General features: G+C 46.6%; 1 protein-coding gene across 7 annotated transcripts in view; it reads left to right on the top strand.

Moving 5' to 3' along the window:
* Positions 1 to 2,015: 2,015 nt before the first annotated feature.
* ILDR1 (immunoglobulin like domain containing receptor 1) overlaps positions 2,016 to 18,580 on the top strand; it is a 38,503-nt gene continuing 21,938 nt past the window's right edge. Inside the window, exon 1 of one of the 7 annotated variants that reach the window (XM_070072204.1) lies at positions 2,016 to 2,340. In XM_070072204.1, coding sequence (XP_069928305.1) covers positions 2,286 to 2,340 — 55 coding nt within the window. In that variant the 5' untranslated portion in view covers positions 2,016 to 2,285. The remainder of the gene's footprint in view (positions 2,341 to 18,580) is intronic. The other 6 variants (XM_051859263.2, XM_070072202.1, XM_070072203.1 and 3 more) reach the window with 6 other exon arrangements.

Below are 18,580 nucleotides of genomic sequence, written 5' to 3'. Positions count from 1 at the left end.
CATGAAATTTAAAAGTCACAAAACCATTAATACTGCACTATATAAGTCCTATCAGCTTGTAGGATCAATATTTGAAGTCTGACAAAGCATTGTATTGTGGCAAAAGTGATAGGTATGGGCCTTTCTTTTTTAATTTTAGCTCCCACATGCAAGGGAGAACCTGCAGCATCTGTCTTTTTTTTTTTTTTAACTTTTATTTAATGCATGTAAATTTGCAAAGTACAGCTTGTGGATATCATCTCTCTTTCTCTGGCTGATTTCACTCAACAACTCTAGTTTCAACATTTTGGAGCAAATGAAAGAAATTCATTCTTTTACTGCACCTTTATAATCCTTTTCTTGAAGAAAAAAGCTGCTGACTGAGGGGTGGGGGGGAGGGGAAGAATGGTGTTTGCTACAGACTGGGGAGCAAAGTTAATGAGAATCCCTGCTGAGGGAGAGGTGTATAAACAGCTTGCTGACTGTTGACCTTGTCCAGTGCCTATGGGACTTTTGGAGTGAATGTCCATGGCTTGGCTGGTTCCTGAAGGCAGGTGTGCCCTTCCTGCACTTCCCCTCCCTCTCTGGCCCTTCCTGTGGGTTCCTGCTATGGAAAGAGAGCCTGGGAATACTTTCTAGGTGGCTAGTGTGGAAGACACCAGGTCTCGGCAAGGTCGAAGGTCAAAACCTTGACCTTGGAAGGGTTTAGGTCTGTGAAGGTTGCTGAGTGGCAATGCACAATGGGAAAAAAAGGGGGAACTATCAGGGCATTTCAAAGTTTCTGGAAAATGGAATTAAAAGATAAGTTTATTTCTGTTGAAATCTTTACTTAATGCATACTAAACTGATCTTCTGTAAAAAAAAAAAAAAAAAAGAAATTATCAATTCCCAACTTGACTCTCACTGGGATTAAACATGACAATAGGTCTGATCTGATTTCATCATCATTTAAAAAAATCATCTATTATTTTTCAGTTTATGTTTCTGTGGGAGCAAACTGTTGAAATCCTTTCTTAATGTATACTAAGCTGATCTTCTGTATATTAAGATAATCGAAAATGAATCTTGATGTGAATGGAAGGGGAGAGGGAGTGGGAAAGGGGAGGGTTGCGGGTGGGAGGGACAGTATGGGGGGGAAGCCATTGTAATCCATAAGTCCTACTTTGGAAATTTATATTCATTAAATAAAAGTTTAAAAAAAAGTAAGTTTATTTGAATGCCCCCCACATTTGAAATCAACACAGTTTTTTTTGTAATATGCATTTTTCACACATATTTTGAAGTACCCTCATATACCAATTTTTTTTTTTTTTGACAGAGTGGACAGTGAGAGAGAGAGACAGAGAGAAAGGTCTTCCCTTGCCGTTGGTTCACCCTCCAATGGCCACCGCAGCCGGCGCACCGCGCTGATCAGATGGCAGGAGCCAGGTACTTCTCCTGGTCTCCCATGGGGTGCAGGGCCCAAGCACTTGGGCCATCCTCCACTGCACTCCCTGGCCACAGCAGAAAGCTGACCTGGAAGAGGGGCAACCGGGACAGAATCCGGCGCCCCGACCGGGACTAGAACCCGGTGTGCCGGCGCCGCAAGGGGGAGGATTAGCCTAGTGAGCCCCGGCGCCGGCCGCATATACCAATATTAATCGTTCCTACCTATGAAAGGAAAGTTGTTTATTTCAATTTTTAATCCTTTTCCATAATAAGCATGTTGCTTTTATAATTGTGGAAAATCGAGTCCTTTTTTTATAATTCATACACTAATTTCTAGAAATTAACCTTTAGTTTCTAGAAAACCTGAACAGACATGAAGTGTGAACCTCGCTAGTGTTTTTAGTGGGAAACAAATGTTTTCAAAGCGCATGGTAACCCACTTTAGAAAGTTAGAGCCGAATTAGTCCCAGAAAGAGAGGGGGAGAAATCTGCAAGGGGTGCGATTTCCGGAGAACTTCTGGAAGAAAACGGTCACTTGGTGCGCCCGAGGGCGGGGTGTGTTGCAGGACACAGGTGGGAAGGAGGAGATTCACCAGGCAGCCGTCAGAGTGGGTGGCCGCAGGTGGGAAAGGTGCCCGGGTCCTCCGGGGGCGGAGCAGGAAACCGCGGCGGCGCGGGGCTGGAGGCGGAGCCGCCTGGAGCGCCACAGGTGCGCCCGAGCCCGGCGTCACCTGCCCGGGGACCGCAGCGGACCCTCCCACCGCGCGACGCGCAGCGCGGGGCTTCGCCTGAGCAGCGGCGCGTCCTGGGGCGGCAGCTGATGAAGAAAGGCACGGTGCCCCGAAGGTCCCTGAACTGAGGGTCAGAGAGGGGCCGCCATGGGCCCTGAGCTGCCAGTCCCGTGGCTGCTCCTCTTCACCTGCCTCCCAGCAGGTGAGCCGTGGGAAAGTGGGACCCACCCCGGGCCCGAGGAGACAGGAAGCCATTGTGGCCTGGCCCTGGCGAGCTGGCCGGGGGCAGGGTGGAGGAGGCTTGGGCCGCGTTCCGGCGGAGCTGGTGCTGGCGCTGGCGCCAGGAGGTTTCTGGCCGTGGGAACTTGTTGTTTTCCTTTTTGATTCGGCCAGGCCCTTCTGAAACAGGAGCAACTAAGAAAGAAACCTAGTGCCTTTGGGCTTCCCCTTCTGCAACCGTAAGGCGCTTTTTAAACCCCAAAGGTGACTTGATGAAGGCAAAAACACCGTCCTTAATATTCCTAATTCGTTTTTCCGTTTTGTCTGAGGCTTGCGTTAGGTGTTAGCCTGGTAACCATATTGGCCTGGGATTGCTTTTAGTCCGTTCCTGAGGGTTTATAACATATCCTCAGAATGTAAGGGAAATGTTCGTCCGGATTCCGAGGCTATTTTACAGGGCCATGGCCTATGCCTCTTGGCTCCGGAAGTTCAGGGTCGCTTTCCTGCTTTGAATCCACTGGCTCCCCTAACTCTGCTCCTAGCCCATTATCTCCCCCATCCGGTGCCCAAACACCTATCGCTCGGCTTCCTCCTCTTCCCTTCCACACCAGGCCCATCTCTGCTTTGGGAAGCTTGGTTTTGTGTGTTTGGGTGGAGTTCTTGGAGATCAGAGTGTGTGTCTGCTGGGAGAGAGCAGGTAGGCACCTGCAGGCCCTTTTAGCCATTTTCAAATCCGGATGGAGGTGTGACTTTGCAAATAAGAATGTGCAAGTTCCCCTGGAAGTTCCACTGTTTCACTTCGTTTTCCCTGTTTTCCTCCTTTCTTTTAGGGGTAGCTGCCTTCTTAGCTCTAAGTTGTCTTTGGGAGGATAGTTTAGGATTTGCTCACAGACCAGTTTTGGTCTTGTACTTTTTGAGGAAAAAAAAATTTAATATGAAGGGATGGGCAGAATTTCCCTTTTATAAGGTCAAGCTTGTGAGCTTTATAAGCTACTCAAGTGTAGCCCAATCTCATTCAGACACGATTCTATAATCTCAACCGAATGCTAAGAGGAAAAGGGAAGGAGGATTGCAAAAGAGTAGGAAAACTAGAAAAATGCAATAGCCACAGCCCTCCGAGTTACAAGATTTTCAGCAGGACAGATCCTCTATACATTGTCTGGAGCTGGCAAGACTAAGTGGTTGTCACTGATGATGCACAAGGAAAGAGGCTAAACCTCACCTAAAAATCCCACCCGCTTGCCCAGTCTTTTCTCTTGTTCTCATGTGTTCCTCTCCAACTCCGTAGCAGCTGGGGGTCTCTGCAGCTGCTTGCTCTGCCTCTTCAGGAGGACGAGGATCTGCTCCCACCCTTGTCCACAGCACCCTCTCCCCACAATTAGGACTTTGTGGACAGCAGGCATCTGGGACAGGATGGTAACAGACAAAAATCCCATGAGGGTATAAAACCCAATTTTGAAAAAAAAAAAAAAGATTTATTTATTTGAAAGGTAGAGTTAGAGAGAGGAGAGAGAAATCTTCCATCTGCTAATTCACTCCGCAAGTGGCCACAACAGCCAGGATTGGGCCAGACTGAAGCCAGGAGCCAGGAGCTTCTTCCAGTTCTCCCACATGGGTGAGGGGCCCAAGCACTTGGGCTGTCTTTTCTGCTTTCTCAGGTTCATTAGCAGGGAGCTGGATCTGAAGAGGAGCAGCCGGGATTTGGCATCATATGGGATGCCAGTATTGCAAGTGGTGACTTTATCTGCTATGCCACAATGCCCTAAAATCCAATTCTTAAGTCATCAGTGTGTGTGTGTGTGTATGAAAAGTCTCTTTTAAAACATAGATTTGTTTGTTTATTTATTTAAAAAGTAGAAAGAACGAGAGACAGAGGACTTCTACTCTCTGGTTCACTCCCCAAATGGCCACAACATCCATGGCTGGGCCAGACAAAAGCCAGGAGCCAAGAGCTTCATCCAAGTCTCCCACATGGGAGGCAGGAACCCAAGTATTTGGGCCATCTTCAGCTGCCCTCTCAGGTACATTAGCAAGGATCTAGATCAGAAGTGGAGCACCTGGGACTCAAAAGTGGCACTCTGATATAGGGTGCTGGTGTCATAGGCAGCAGCTTAACCCACTGTGCCACATATACACCTCCACAACGCTGGCCCCAGTATAATATTTAAAAAAAAAAAAACTAATTTGGCTGGTGCTATGGCATAGTAAGTTAAATCTCTTCCTGTGGCAGCATCCTATATGGACGCTGGTTCAATTCCCAGCTGCTCCATTTCCAGTCTAGCTCCCTGCTAATGCACCTGGGAAAGCAATGGAGGATGGCCCAAGTGTTTGGGCCCCTGCACCCATGTGAGAGACACAGAAGAAGCTCCTGGCATCGGATCAGCCCAGCTCCAGCCGTTGCAGCCATCTGGGGAGTGAACCAGCAGATGGAAGACCTTCCTCTCTGTCTCTCCCTCTCTCTGTAACTCTGCCTCTCAAATAAATAGTTTTTTTTAAACTAACTTTTATGAATAATACTGAACTCTGAGCACTCTTCAGATACAGTGCTTATAACCAAAGAGTACATTCTTATTTTAAGCAAATTGCTGAAGAGATAGGAACTTCAGAAAGCAGAGCTCCAAGCCTTTCCGAGCCAGTCACCCAGTGTGAGTAGCTGGGAGGGTGCAGTAGGAAGGTCACACAGTAGGACAGTGTGGTGCCTGTCCCATGTTCTTTAAAGGAAAGCCCACCTGCACGACACATTTTAGAAGCAGACAGTGCTGAAAGTGAACCAGTCCTAAGTGAGCATCTAAATGCAGTTCCATTTCATAGGTGAGAAATGGAGGTTTCAGCTGTTGACTCCAGCGCTTTCAGGGGGAATTGTTTTAGCAGATATTTTTGCTAAATATATGTAGGAATGTGGGTAAAACCGCATGCAAGTATTTCATGGAGATCTGCTTCCATGATGTGTCTGTAACTGGGCAAGTTCCTGAGTGTTGAAGGGATGATAAAAAAGCTTTCATGAGGACTGAACGAAGGGGTAAAAGCACTTAACCCAGAAGCTGAACAGCGTGAGCGAGGCTTAATGTGCACCAGCCCTGGTGATATGGGAGTCATCTTTTAGACCTAAGGAGAACTGTTCAGAGTTAACTTTTAAGAAACAAATTGCATTTCCCTCTTATTCCCTCCCCTGTGGCTGAGAAACCGTGAACAGTCAGATGATTATCAGGTTGAAATTCGGAATCTGCCCCTTACTGACTGTGACTTTGAATGAATTGCTTAAACTCCCTTCATCTAGAAAGCAAGCAAAATTCCTGATAAGCCTCTGCCCACTACTGTCACCCCACCCCTACCCCCGCTGACTCTTGCTGGGTCATCGCTCTGGAAGTACTGAGACTGTGTCCTTCCATATCGTCCGCGCCTTTGTTCTTTCATTTTAAACAAGCTTGGCAAAACATCTCTTGTGATAAAATTGAAGATCTACTTTCTTTCTCTCTTTTAAATAAATATTTATTTGGGGTTGGCAGTGTGGTTTAGTTTGCCAAGCCTCTACCTGTGGTGCCGGCATCCCATATGGGTGCTGGTTCGAGTCCCAGCTGCTCCACTTCCAATCCAGCTCTCTGCTATTGTGCCTAGGAAAGCAGTGGAAGATGGCCCAAGTGCTTGGGCCCCTGCACCCTCATGGGAGATGGGGATGGGGGAGGGGGAAGCTCCTGGCTCCGAGTTTTGGCTCCAACCATTGTGGCCACTTGGGGAGTGAACCAGAGGATGGAAGACCTCTCTCTGTCTCTCATTCTCTCTGTCTGTAACTCTACCTCTCAGATAAATAAATAAAATCTTTAAAAAAAATTATGAGAGTGAGATCAATCTTCCTTTATTGTTTTACTCCCCAAATGGCCATGATGGCTCAGGCTGGGCCAAGCCAGAGCCAGGAACTCTATCCAGGTCTCCTGTGTGGGCAGCAGGGACCCAGGTATTTGGGCCATCAACAGATGTTGTTTTCCCAGGAACATTATCAGGGAGTTGGACCCGAAGCAGAACAACCAGGACTTGAATTGGCATTCCGAGATGAGATGGAGGCATCACAAGTGGCAGTTTAACCCACTGCACCAAAAAACTGGGCCCACGCTTCCTTTCCTGGTCCAAGTGTCTGCCAAAGCAGTGCTTTTTGAATTTTTTTTTCCCCAGCTCCTGGTAAGAAGTACAATTTGCACTGTAACATGTACACAGATATATGAAAATGAGTCATAAAAGAAACAAAAAGTTCAGGAAGGAAATCCCATGATTATGTCAGATAAAATAGTTGTCAAAAAACTTACAAATATTTAAATTCAGAGGAGGCCGGCGCCGCGGCTCACTAGGCTAATCCTCCACCTAGCGGCGCTAGCACACCGGGTTCTAGTCCCGGTTGGGGCGCCGGATTCTGTCCCGGTTGCCCCTCTTCCAGGCCAGCTCTCTGCTGTGGCCAGGGAGTGCAGTGGAGGATGGCCCAAGCACTTGGGCCCTACACCCCATGGGAGACCAGGAGAAGTACCTGGCTCCTGCCATCGGATCAGCGTGGTGCGCCGGCCGCGGCGGCCATTGGAGGGTGAACCAACGGCAAAGGAAGACCTTTCTCTCTGTCTCTCTCTCTCACTATCCACTCTGCCTGTCAGAAAAAAAAAAAAAAAATTCAGAGGAAATTATGCCCACATTAGCAATATTAAATAGACCAGTCCAGTAAATCGGCTTTCTCAAAACCCACTATGAACTGTGAGCTGTGATGTACTTTGGAAAACCCTGAGCCAGAGTGTGTTTCATTTGGGTCCATCACCTTCTTCTCTTCTATTTTTAAAGAGTCAACCCAAGTTCCCACAATTGCACGTAGTGAAATTGTGCCAGATTTAGGTCCCTGCTGGTCAGTGTGGCTTGGGGCCCTTGAGAGAGCTTCTGAGGTCAGGGAGTCTTGTGAAGTTAACACAGTCTGTGCTCTGAACTACCCAGACATCACTTGCCAAGAGGTGGGCATGTTTCATTTCGTTTTGTCTTTTTAGCAATTCTCTGAAGTTTTTCTTTAGGAAGAAATGAATTTTTATTGCACAATGAACACTTGAATATTGGCTCCTGGAAACAGAACTTTAAGATACAGCTATAGGAAGCACCTGCAGCTCTTTGTGTTATTGACTAACAGTTCTGGTTGCCTCCATCTGACCTCGTTGTTCATTCTTGAAATAAAAGTTGAAACCCCTGCCCCCAAATTTTAAAAGGGTATATGTCAGTTGTGCTTTTGTGAACTTTTTTTAATACCATGAACTAATGTTACCTGTAGAAGCACACAACTATCCATTTGTATTGTCATACTTTGAGAAATCTGATAGCTGATCCCTAAGGGATAGGATCCTTCGAGACCAACCATTTCCCTTATATTGTGGGTGCTAGAAGTGTGACTAACTGTGTAGACTGAATGAAATCTTATGAAGATTCCTGATATATTAGGTAATACAGTGGAGCTTCTCATGCTGAGGAGGCCAAGGGTAGTGGGTGGGAGACTGCCTACTCACCTTTCCCTTTTTCCTCCTGGGGGCCCCTTCCGTACCTCTCCAGAGTCCTAGCACTCTGTTGAATACAACTGGAAATCACTTAGCCCCTGTCATCCCCCTGACCAGTTTTGCAGACAAGGAAATCTGGATCCAGGGAGGTCCTATGTCTCAGGTTGATGCCATTATGTTAGTTTGAGAGCTGAGACCAGAACCCCAGAGTCCTCACTCTTGGTCATTGACTCTTTCCAGTATTTCATAGCATGAAGCAGATGTGTTTACAACACTGGAAATAAGTGACCACCTCCTGGATGTCTAACTAAATGCTAATTGTTCAACATCGTGCCCTAAGAACAATGTGGTAGAATGAGGCGTTGGGTAATTAATGTACAGTTCACCTGAGTTTCTTTCAGCTTAATAATTTCTTTCAGCATGTGAACTCCTTGGGGTGGGGGGAATAAATTAATGTGTTTTAAGGATTAGGGAGATTCTGATGAGGTCTTATCTTTCTTCAGTTCTTATTTCTAGATCTCCCAATTTGCAAATCCAGGGGATAAGGTAGCATCAAAGGATTACAGTTTTGATACTTTGCTTCATTTCCCATACCCAGTTAATCACTGAGTTCTGTTGCTTAGTCCCAAGATCTGCCCCTTCTTTTGTATTCTAGGTGGCAGTACTTGCACTAGACTATTTTAACCACCTTAACCATTTCCTTGCCCCTAAGTTTGCTACCTCTTTACTTCCAATCTTCCTCTACCTAGATGATAAGTTAACTTGCTAGGGTTAGGCTTTCCCACTGTCACCTTAATTCTCTATCCAAGAACCTCCACCAGATCTTCACAGCTTATAAGAGTTGGTGATAGCTCTTTGTTTGATGTTCAGGCTCATTGATTTCTGGACTGGCTAACTTGGGTAGCCTTGCATCCACTAATAAGGGCCTGGTTTTATTGTACCCCTTCTTTCCTGAATGTACGTCCTTCTTCCTTGTGTTTTGTCTAGGCATATTACCATTGATTTAATTTAACCAGTTATGTACTGGATTTTTAAAGTAGTTAAATTTAGTTATAAGCAATTTAACCTGTATTGTGTAAATTTATTTGTTCTTTCCTTCAGCAAATATTTCATATGTGCTATGTGCAAGGCATTGTTCTGGTAAACAGAAGTAGCCATGACCCTGGCCCCTGTAGTGCTTATGCCCTAAAAGGAATGTAGAAATAAAACCAAGATGGGACCATGAAAGAGAGAGAGAGAGAGAAACCACAAGAGTACATAATGCATGAATTTTACCAATTGAGAGGCTGTTCCTGAAGAAGAAGTAATGTTTGAGTTGAGAACTGAGGAATATCATTCTAAACCAAAGGAACAGCAAGTGCAAGATGGCTAGATAGGAGCTTAGTGAATATGAGAGATGGAAAGAATGTCCGTGTGACTGAGCGGAGGAAGCCACGGGGACTGTGATGGGGATGAGGGCAGAGAAGTGGCCAGGATCAGACACATGTGGCTCTGTGGCTTGTGGTGGAGGTTTTGTATTTGTCTTAAGAGTGATGGGCAGCTGTTGGAGGGTTTTGAAGTTGGAAGGGTTGGGTGACTAACAGCAGTGTGGAGCCATATGGAGGGGAACCAGAGGGTGTGCATGTCCTGGTTAGGCTGACGCAGTGTGCAGGCTGCAGGTGATGTAGCTTTTACTAGGATGAACACAAAGATGGAAAGAGATTCCAGAAACCCTTAGGTGAGAAATAAACCCAATTCGATGAGAGATTACATATGAAAAATGAGAGAGAAATAGATGATTGAGGATGATCACAAGTTCTTGGTTTTGCCTATTCACTGAAATGGAAAACATGGGAGAGAGGACCAGATTTATATGGAAGGATGATCATTTAGAATGTGGTGCTAGATTTAGAATTTGGAACAACCAAGAAGAGCAATCAAAGTTCTAGTGGTTCTGAACTACCCTAGGAAGTACTTTGTCATATGTTTACTTGTTTATTGTTGACTCTCTGATCAAGAGTATAAATTCCAAGCATTAAGGAACCTTGTCTTATTTCAGCTGTGCCCCTAATATCTGGAATAGTACCTGGTTCAAAGCAGGTACTCAATAAATGAATGACTGTGTACACTCTGGTGGGTCCCAAATTTGCATGTGCTCTGAGATTAGTAGTGGGGACATGAGTCACTAATCTGGGTGAATGACTTTGGGAAACCCCAACCATCTGCCCTTCAACTAGGTCTTGTCCTCTCCCACTACCAACCAAAGGAATGTCAAGTTTAAACCACCTGAGTGGCTCATTTTTTCACCTCATAGTTTATTAAAAAAATTTTAAAGATATTTTCCCCTTTTGGAAGGGTTGTGGTAAAGCATGGGACTGTCACTTGTAGACAGAAATACAAATTTCTTTCCTAATTTATCTGTTAAAATATAAAAGGCTTATTCCCTTTGACCCAGTGAACTTACTTTGAAAAATATATCTTACTGGAATAAAGGTATCCTTGTGAAGAGAAGTTTATCCATAGATGTCCATTTAAGCAATTCATGCCACCATTTTTTTTGTAATAGCAAAAAATCAGAAGCAATCTAAATGCACGTCATTAGGGAAATGTGTATATAAGCTCTGGTTCTTCCATGGAATGTATTTTCATGCAGCCACTAAAGAAAAAGTGCTGACAGAGTATAATGACATTTCATCTGAAGAAAAAACAAAGTTGCAAATTAATGTGCATAATATGATTTTTTAAAAAAAAAAGGCAGCATAGGAAAAGTTCTGAAGAGATGCATATCAGATTATCAGTAGTGGTACCACTGAGGAAGAATTCATAATGAACAAGCAGGAACTTTTCACTTTATATCATTCTTTATTGTTTGAAGCGTATTACCTATTATTTGTTTTATAGTAACAAACAAAGATGGAAAAAGAAGGATTTCTATACAAAATGGTTTTAAAAATTGTGAATGTCCCTGAAATTTGTGAATATTCCTCCAAGGGTTAGATCTCAACCATTTAGGAAACTTACCCAAAAAACAGGGTGGGATAGTGGAAAGCAGTGTGTGTAGGCTTTGGAATTGCTGAGCTCTGTGGCCCCAGGCAGGTTACCCAGTCTCTGAGGATTGTCCTCATGGATGAAACTGAAATGAAAGAAGCTTATCTCCTGGTTTGTTTTTGCAATGCTTAAATGGGGCAGCATACATGATCCCATGTCTCACACCGTGCATAGTCCTTAGTAAATACGTGCTCCTCCTCAGTGAGTCACACGCTCAGCGCCTCTCAATCCTGGGTAGAACCTAGACATCATTCCTCCCACCCCTTCCCATGTTTCCCACCCTGTTTCTCCACAACCAACTCTCTATCCTTTACCTCTTATCCATAACCCATTGCCAGTCCCATAACCCCTTCATTCCTCTTATATTTGCACTGTTATCTAAGGAAATGTAATGAGCACTGATGGCAAATATACTCGGAGAGATAGCCTGCTCCTACGTAAACTCTGATAGGATTGGACCCGTGTGCTTTTTGTTAACCTGCTGAGTGGAGCTGAGGTGGGTGCGTACCTGAGAACACTCAGAAATGGAGAACAGTATCAAATGCACGCCACTGCCCCTGGCCAGCAGGGACCACACTGTGCCTCCCTGCCTACTACCCTCTTCCAAGCAGGGCCCTTCTCGTGGAAAGGAGAGGAAAAACCATCTAGTCCTCCAAAGATAGTTCTTAATTAAAAAAAAAAAAAAGCGCTTATATTCCTGTGCTGGGTGGGTAAGATCTTCTAGAAACTGTAACATCTTAACCAACCGGATACTGCACGGGGAAGACGTACTGAATCAAAGATGTACGAAGATGGGCATGTATTTGGAATAAATGGCGTTTGGTTATCAGAACATTCTACTTTCCTTGGTGTGTTTCCCTCTACTCTAATGTAGACGGCAGTCCCCACTAGGCACAGCCTGTCGTCTTGGAAAGTACCTCGTGGTGAGAAACAGAGAATCCCCTTCCCCTTCCATTCTTTCCATGAGCTCTAAAAACTCATCTAAAGTGACAGATCTCCCCCAACTTCCTCTTTCACAGAGAAGGCAAACTGGGAGCAGGTTGGCCAGAGAGTACAAAGCTGCAAAGCTTTTAATCTACTACCTCATTTTGCAAAGATAAGTATTACTACGTTTTTATTATTTGAGTGGTTTCAAAATATTTTGTTTCATGTCCTGGCCTCAGTTGATCCCAGTCTCCTCACATGGTAAAGATAAGTTTGAATGATTCCAAGGATAGCCAGTGTGTATTGAGAGTCTCCGGTGTGCCAGGCTGTTTGCTAAATGGGAAACATTTATTATCCTCACTGTAACCCTGCGAGGCCAGTTTTATCATCACTTCAGTTCTGCATGGAAAGTAAAGGTGTAGTTTGGAAATAACTTGCTAGGTTCTGAGCTGGTAGGAAGTTCTGAGGCAGAATCCAAACTCAGGAGGTTGGACTCCAGGATGAAAGTATTTGAGAGAAAATAACAAAGAGCACTTGAGATGTCAGGTGGCAATGAAATGGGGAGAAGGAAATTAAAAAATTTGGAAGCTTTTGGTGCTAAGTTTGTAAGAACATAGATGCAACCAGGACATCTATAATCAGAACATTTACCTCTTTCAACTGGTTTGTATTTTCTGCCCAAATTCTACTGCTTTTAATCTTTTCTTGAAAACTCTGCTTAGTGCTGTGCATGTTCACAGCAGTTAGTACCACAGAGGGATGAAAGGCCGAAGGAAGGAAGATGGGAGATTTTGCCTTTGAGATGGGGTCTCTTGCTACTTCTGTTTCTCTCTCCGATCTGGAATTCCTGCTTTTTTGAGAATCCAATGCCTGACTTCTCCTTTGGAAGATGAAGTTTGCCTTCTGTGGGTGAAATTGGGTTTTGGTGTCAGCAAGACCCAAGTTCTAATCCTGACTTTGATACTTAGTAGGTAGGTGATGTTGGGCACATGGGGCTGGGTTTATCCTCTTGAAACTTTGGTCCACACAGGTGAGCAGGGCTAATACCCACTCTAGGGGATTTGTGAGAACTCAAGACAAAGACTGCACAGTGTGCAGGCACCATGGATGCTGAGTGCTGGCAGCAACAACGGGAAGATTTACCAGGTTTTGGGCTCCTCTCATCCTGGGAGTCTTTCCCATCCCCCCCGCCCCGGTGTGTGTCGTAGGGGCAGGTGACGGTGGTGCTGAAGGTATGAGATCTGTCATGAGATCTGGGGGATAACACCCCCAAAACTGGATGCTGTGGGGTTGGCAATGTGATTGAGCTCCATAGGCAGACATGTGAGAACCTGGCTTGTCTTACACTGTGAAGTTCACGTTAAGGGGTGAAATAGAAGACAGGATAAAAGAGTGGCCCAGGCAGCAAAGCCTGTGCTGACGTTGGTAAGGGTGAGTCTTGTCACCCTGGCGTGGTCTGCCCATAATGAACTCATTCAGCTACTGGGAGCTGTGTGCACTTGGCCATGGAGGTAATCACTTTTCCTCATGCCTCTCCCTCAAGGGTATCAGATTCAGCAATCTTCAAAGCCACCCCAGAGCAACTCCTGGCTCCAACCAAATTCCTTTTCTGACCCCTGGGAAACCTGCCCTCCCTCCTCCCAAATGCCCCATCTCTATGCAAGTAAGGTTGACTTGCATAGTCCTTGAATAAACTGCTGTTTATGTCAAATTACCATTCAACAAAGTGCCAGTTTCTAATCGCGTGTCAGAGTGACTGCTGGCAGTATTTTAATTACTGCTCACAGAGCCTGGTGCTAAGTGTAGTTATCTGCAAACCCATGATTGCTAGTCATCTTATTTATTTAAAAAATGGTCAGGCAGAGTGGCAAGAGGGACAGAAGCTTAGCTCTGAAAGCCTGAGAACATGAGTGACCGCACGCAAGTCACCTGCCCTTTCCAGGCCTTGGATTCTTTGTTGTCCCTGAAGTGGGCATGGCTTGTCTCCTGTAAGGGTCACATTTGGTGGGTAATGGAACACATTGCAAGGTGTTCTGTGAGCCTAAGATTTTGTGTAGATCATCAGTGAGTATTTTCCTCTCTATTTCAAACAGAAGTTACTGAACAGAATGCGTCAGTGTGGACAATGACACCCTGTTCGTTGTCAAAAATCTTACCTGTAGCTGCTTCTGTATTTTAACGAAAGCTGTGGTGGGTGAAAGCTCCAAGGTCTATTTTATAGGTCAGTTCTGGGAAAAAGCAAAGTGGTGGTGAGCGAGGAAGAGCAAGAATAAAAAGTCAGATTGGGAGTAACACTTTTTGGGCTTGAGGGGCAGGTTTTGTTATGTAACATCCCCAAAGCTGCTTGGAGGAACTGCTGTAGAACTGCACGCACTAAGCCAACCACTGACACCTGGGCCTTGGAAGAAAGTAGTGCATTTACCAAGCACAGAGCAAGGAGCCTGGCAGCCAGTGCTCAATTCCTGCACTCCCTGAGGGATTGGAGGGGGTGAATCTTGCAGCTGAAAGTCAGGGGTGAGCAGCATGTGATCGGTTCACGTGTGGGCCTCCGGCTTGTCCACAGTGCACATGGCCTTTCTTGGATTGGTCAGTGGTGGGGCCAGTGTGTTTCCTCCAGCCTGTCTGGGTCTAGCTGGGGACTGGTAATTATTTTGTTTGGGCCTAGGAGCTTCTGCAGAGCTCTCAGAATGGAGACTCGCATTGCGATGCTAACTGTGTTAACTTGAGGAGCGATTCAGGTCTTCAGAAAAGCCTTCAGCGGTTATCCATGAACTAGAAATAGGCATGGGATTTCCACAAAGACTGCCCCATCTCCCCCACCTCCCTTTCCCCCATGGCCATCCCCGATTCACTTATCCCTCTGTCTCCCACAAGGCAGAGAAGCCAGCTAGACTGTCTTCCCCCAAGTTCCCCCAGTAACCGCCCTTCCCTGACAAGCACCTCTGCCCGCTCCTTTCTCCTGGAGTCCCTGTTGCCCTCTCACTCCTTCTCATGTGTCATCCTGACCCCACTTGGACCTCCTCCCTCTGCGAAGTCTTCCCCGAGCCCGCTTTTCCCCTGGCTGTGCTGCCCAGGGCAGCTCTCCAGCCCGTCTGTCAGGGGGCATCCTCATCACAGCCCTGTGCTAGAGACAAATTGGGTCATTTCTGGGGAGCCACAGCCTGTCCTCGGCAGCATTCTGCTGGCTCACCGTGGCCGGGAGAAAAGCAGCGCAGGTGCTGTCAGTAGCCTCAGAGGACGGTTGTGGGGGGAGGCTCTGGCCAGCAGGTGAGGGAGGATTCAGGATCCTGTGGCCTACTTAGCTCTTCTGTTAGCGGGTGGCTCAGTCAGAATGAAGGCCACTCTGCCCGAGAACTCTGTTGGAGAAAACCTCAGCTTGAATGTCTTTCTCCTCGGCCTCTTGGTACGGGAAAAGAGGAAAGAGAGGCAGACACTAATACCACCATGGCTGTGTAGTCCACAGACCCTGGCAGGCGCTGGAAGTCGATAATCGCATCGCATTCTTGCAAGGACCTGAGGTCAGTGTCAGCGGAGATGGCTGAACTTCCTGTAAGAAAAGAATTTCAGAGATGAGATACAGAGGAGTGGGAAGTAAGGTAGCAAAGTTTCATGAAGTAGAGCATCCGTCAGAATGATACACGCTTCCCCAAACGGATCTGAGAGTCTGCAAAGGAACAAAGGTGTGTGTTTTTTTTTTTTTTTTTTTTTTTTTTTTTTAACAGGCAGAGTGGACAGTGAGAGAGAGAGACAGAGAGAAAGGTCTTCCTTTTGCCGCTGGTTCACCCTCCAATGGCCGCCGCAGCCAGTGCGCTGCGGCTGGCACACCGCGCTGATCCGATGGCAGGAGCCAGGTGCTTCTCCTGGTCTCCCATGGGGTGCAGGGCCCAAGCACTTGGGCCATCCTCCACTGCACTCCCTGGCCACAGCAGAGAGCTGGCCTGGAAGAGGGGCAACCGGGACAGAATCCGGTGCCCCGACCGGGACTAGAACCCGGTGTGCCGGCACCGCAAGGCGGAGGATTAGCCTAGTGAGCCGCGGCGCCGCAGGTGTTGTTGTTTTTAAAGATGCGTTTGTTTACTCAAAAGGTAGGGTTACAAAGAGAGAGGTAGAGCGATGGGGGGGGGGGGGGATCCATCTTCCATCTGCTGGTTCATTCCCCAAATGGTGGCAATGACCAAGATTGGGCCAGACTGAAGCCAGGAGCCAGAAACTCCATCCAGGTCTCCCTTGTAGGTAGCAGAGACCCAAGCACTTAGGCCATCTTCTATTTCATTCCCAGGTGCATTAGCAGAGAGCTAGATCAGAAGTGGAGCAGCCGGGATTCAAACCAGCACTCACATGAGATGCTGGCATGGCAGGCTGCAGCTTAATCCACTGTGTCACAACACTGGCCTCAGTAACAAAGTTTAATGAATGGGATACACCGGACAAGACAGGTGGCATCTCAGCAAAGAACTGAGATTTGAGAGCCCATTTCGACTGGGGCTTATAAGACATGTCTTCCTGCCTCTCCCCTCCCCTTTTGGATGAAGGGTTTGCTGGGTGTGCAATAGGTAAAATTTCTCCCATAGTTTTATTACCAAGGGTCATCAGACTGGTGGGCAGAGAGGATTCTCCTGGGGTACTTTCTTAGTGGGGAAGGTTGGGACCACCTATAAAGTTATTTGGGTAGGGGCTGGACTTTGTAGTGTAAATACTAGGCTGCTTCCAAGGCATGCTCATGTATAGGCTGATTTCTGTCTTCCTACCTAACATGACACTAATCACAGACATGACAGTGGAGGTGCCACAAACCTGCCAAGCAGCAGATGGGGATAATCGCATTAGTGATGAGGTTAGCACAGTGGGAACCTTCTTGTCTGTAGGGGGAGTAGTTTCAAGCCCAGTGGATGCTTGAAACCTTGGGTATTACCAAGCCCTACACACACACACACACACACACACACACACACACATACCACATTTCCCCTTATGTGTATGTATAGTACAGCATGGCCACACTGGTCAAAGGATGAGTCACCTTCCAGGTGGGACAGGGCAGGGCAGCACAAGATTTTATGATGCTGCTCAGAATGTCATGCAGTTTAAACCTTATGAATTGCTTATATCTGGAATTTTCCAATCAGTATTTTCAGATGGTGGGTGCCCATGGGTAAATGTAACTGTGGAAAGCGAGGCCACAAATAAGGGAGACTGCTGTGCCACTGTTGTCCCCAGGCATAGCTAAGGAAGGAAACCAAAGTTCAGAGGGAGTAAAACAACCTGTCCGATATTCGATTTTACTTTGAACCCAGTTGTATAGGAGTCCAAAGCCTGTAGGTGTTTTTGGGTTTTGTTTTTAATCCGGTCTACACCAGTGATTTTCAAAGTATGGTGCTTCAGAGGAGTAGCATCAGCATATCCTGGAAATGTTTCAGAAATGTAAGTCTTGGGGCTGGTGCTATGGCTTAGTAGGCTAAGCCTCTGCCTGCAGTGCTGGCATCCCATATGGGCACCAGCTCGTGTCCTGGCTGCTCCTCTCCTGATCCAGCTGTCTACTGTGGCCTGGGAAAGCAGTGGAAGATGGCCCAAGTGCTTGGACCCCTATATCCACATGGGAGACCTAGAAGAAACTCCTGGCTCCTGGCTTTGGACTGGCCCAGCTCCAGCCATTGCAGTCATTCAGGGAGTGAACCAACAGATGAAAGACCTTACGCTCTGTCTCTCCTCCCTGTCTGTAACTCTACCTCTCAAATAAATAAATAAAATCTTTTTATAAAAAATGTGAGTCTTTGGACCTCACCTAAGTCCTGCTGAATCAGAGACTCCTGGAGTAGGGCGCAGAGATCGGGGCTGTCACAGCCATTGCTGGTAACAGACATTCAAGTTTGAGTCCTACTGCCCTCCACACTAAAACTCCCACAAGAGGACTCTCGAAACTTGGCCTAGAAGCCATACTAACCCAGGAATGTTCCAAGATGCTAATTAGATATGGCCCCTGGCTGTGCCAAAGTCCCACCTGATATTTCTGTGCCACCTGTTTCCTCATCAATGCGCACCTAGAGCTTTATGCCCATAGGCTTGGAAAGTATAAGGGAATTTTACAAGGTGCTCGTAACTCTGAACTCCCTCAAGTCCTTGACATACAGTTTGTTACCACCCACTCATTTTTTTTGTTGTTGTTGGATTTGCTCTGTGCTTATGTTGGCTGCCTGTCCTGCCAAATTTTCTCTGGTTAATGTATTCTTGATCATTCATTACATCATTTAACAAATACTTATCGGGCATCAAGTATGTGGCAGGCATGGTACAAGGTGCTTGTATTTGAACAGTAAGTTAGAGATAAGCCCAGGGTACCTTCTTGGAGCCTGCAGCAAGCAGACCATTGGCATGCAGTGAGAAAAGTGCTGCCTGCCCGTGGGTAGGAAAAGGCACTTTGAGGAAACAGGAGGCAGTGTGGGGAGGTGAGGGTGCAGCTGAGGGCCCATGGGATAGAGAGTGATTCACCAGGGGAAGAGTAGAGTCGTGGCAGGTGATATGGCCCAGGGCAGCAGGCTGGGAGAACCATACAGGAGCAGAGAAGAGGTGATCCCAATACAGGAAGAATGGACCCATTTTCAGAATGGCTGAAGCCTTGAGTGGGGGTGGGGCATGAGAGGAAGTGGCACAGTGGGCCTCATAGCCCTAGTAACGGAGCTTGAACTTTATCCTTAGGGAAACAGGAAACCACGTGCAGAATAGAAGTGCCATGAGGAGTAGGACGGAGTAGCAGGGTCACTCCAGGAC

The sequence above is a fragment of the Oryctolagus cuniculus genome, chromosome 4 (genome assembly GCF_964237555.1).
Source record: "Oryctolagus cuniculus chromosome 4, mOryCun1.1, whole genome shotgun sequence".
NCBI lineage: Eukaryota > Metazoa > Chordata > Mammalia > Lagomorpha > Leporidae > Oryctolagus > Oryctolagus cuniculus.
Note: the sequence above shows the minus strand (reverse complement) of the source record. Positions and strands in the feature narration are given on the sequence as shown.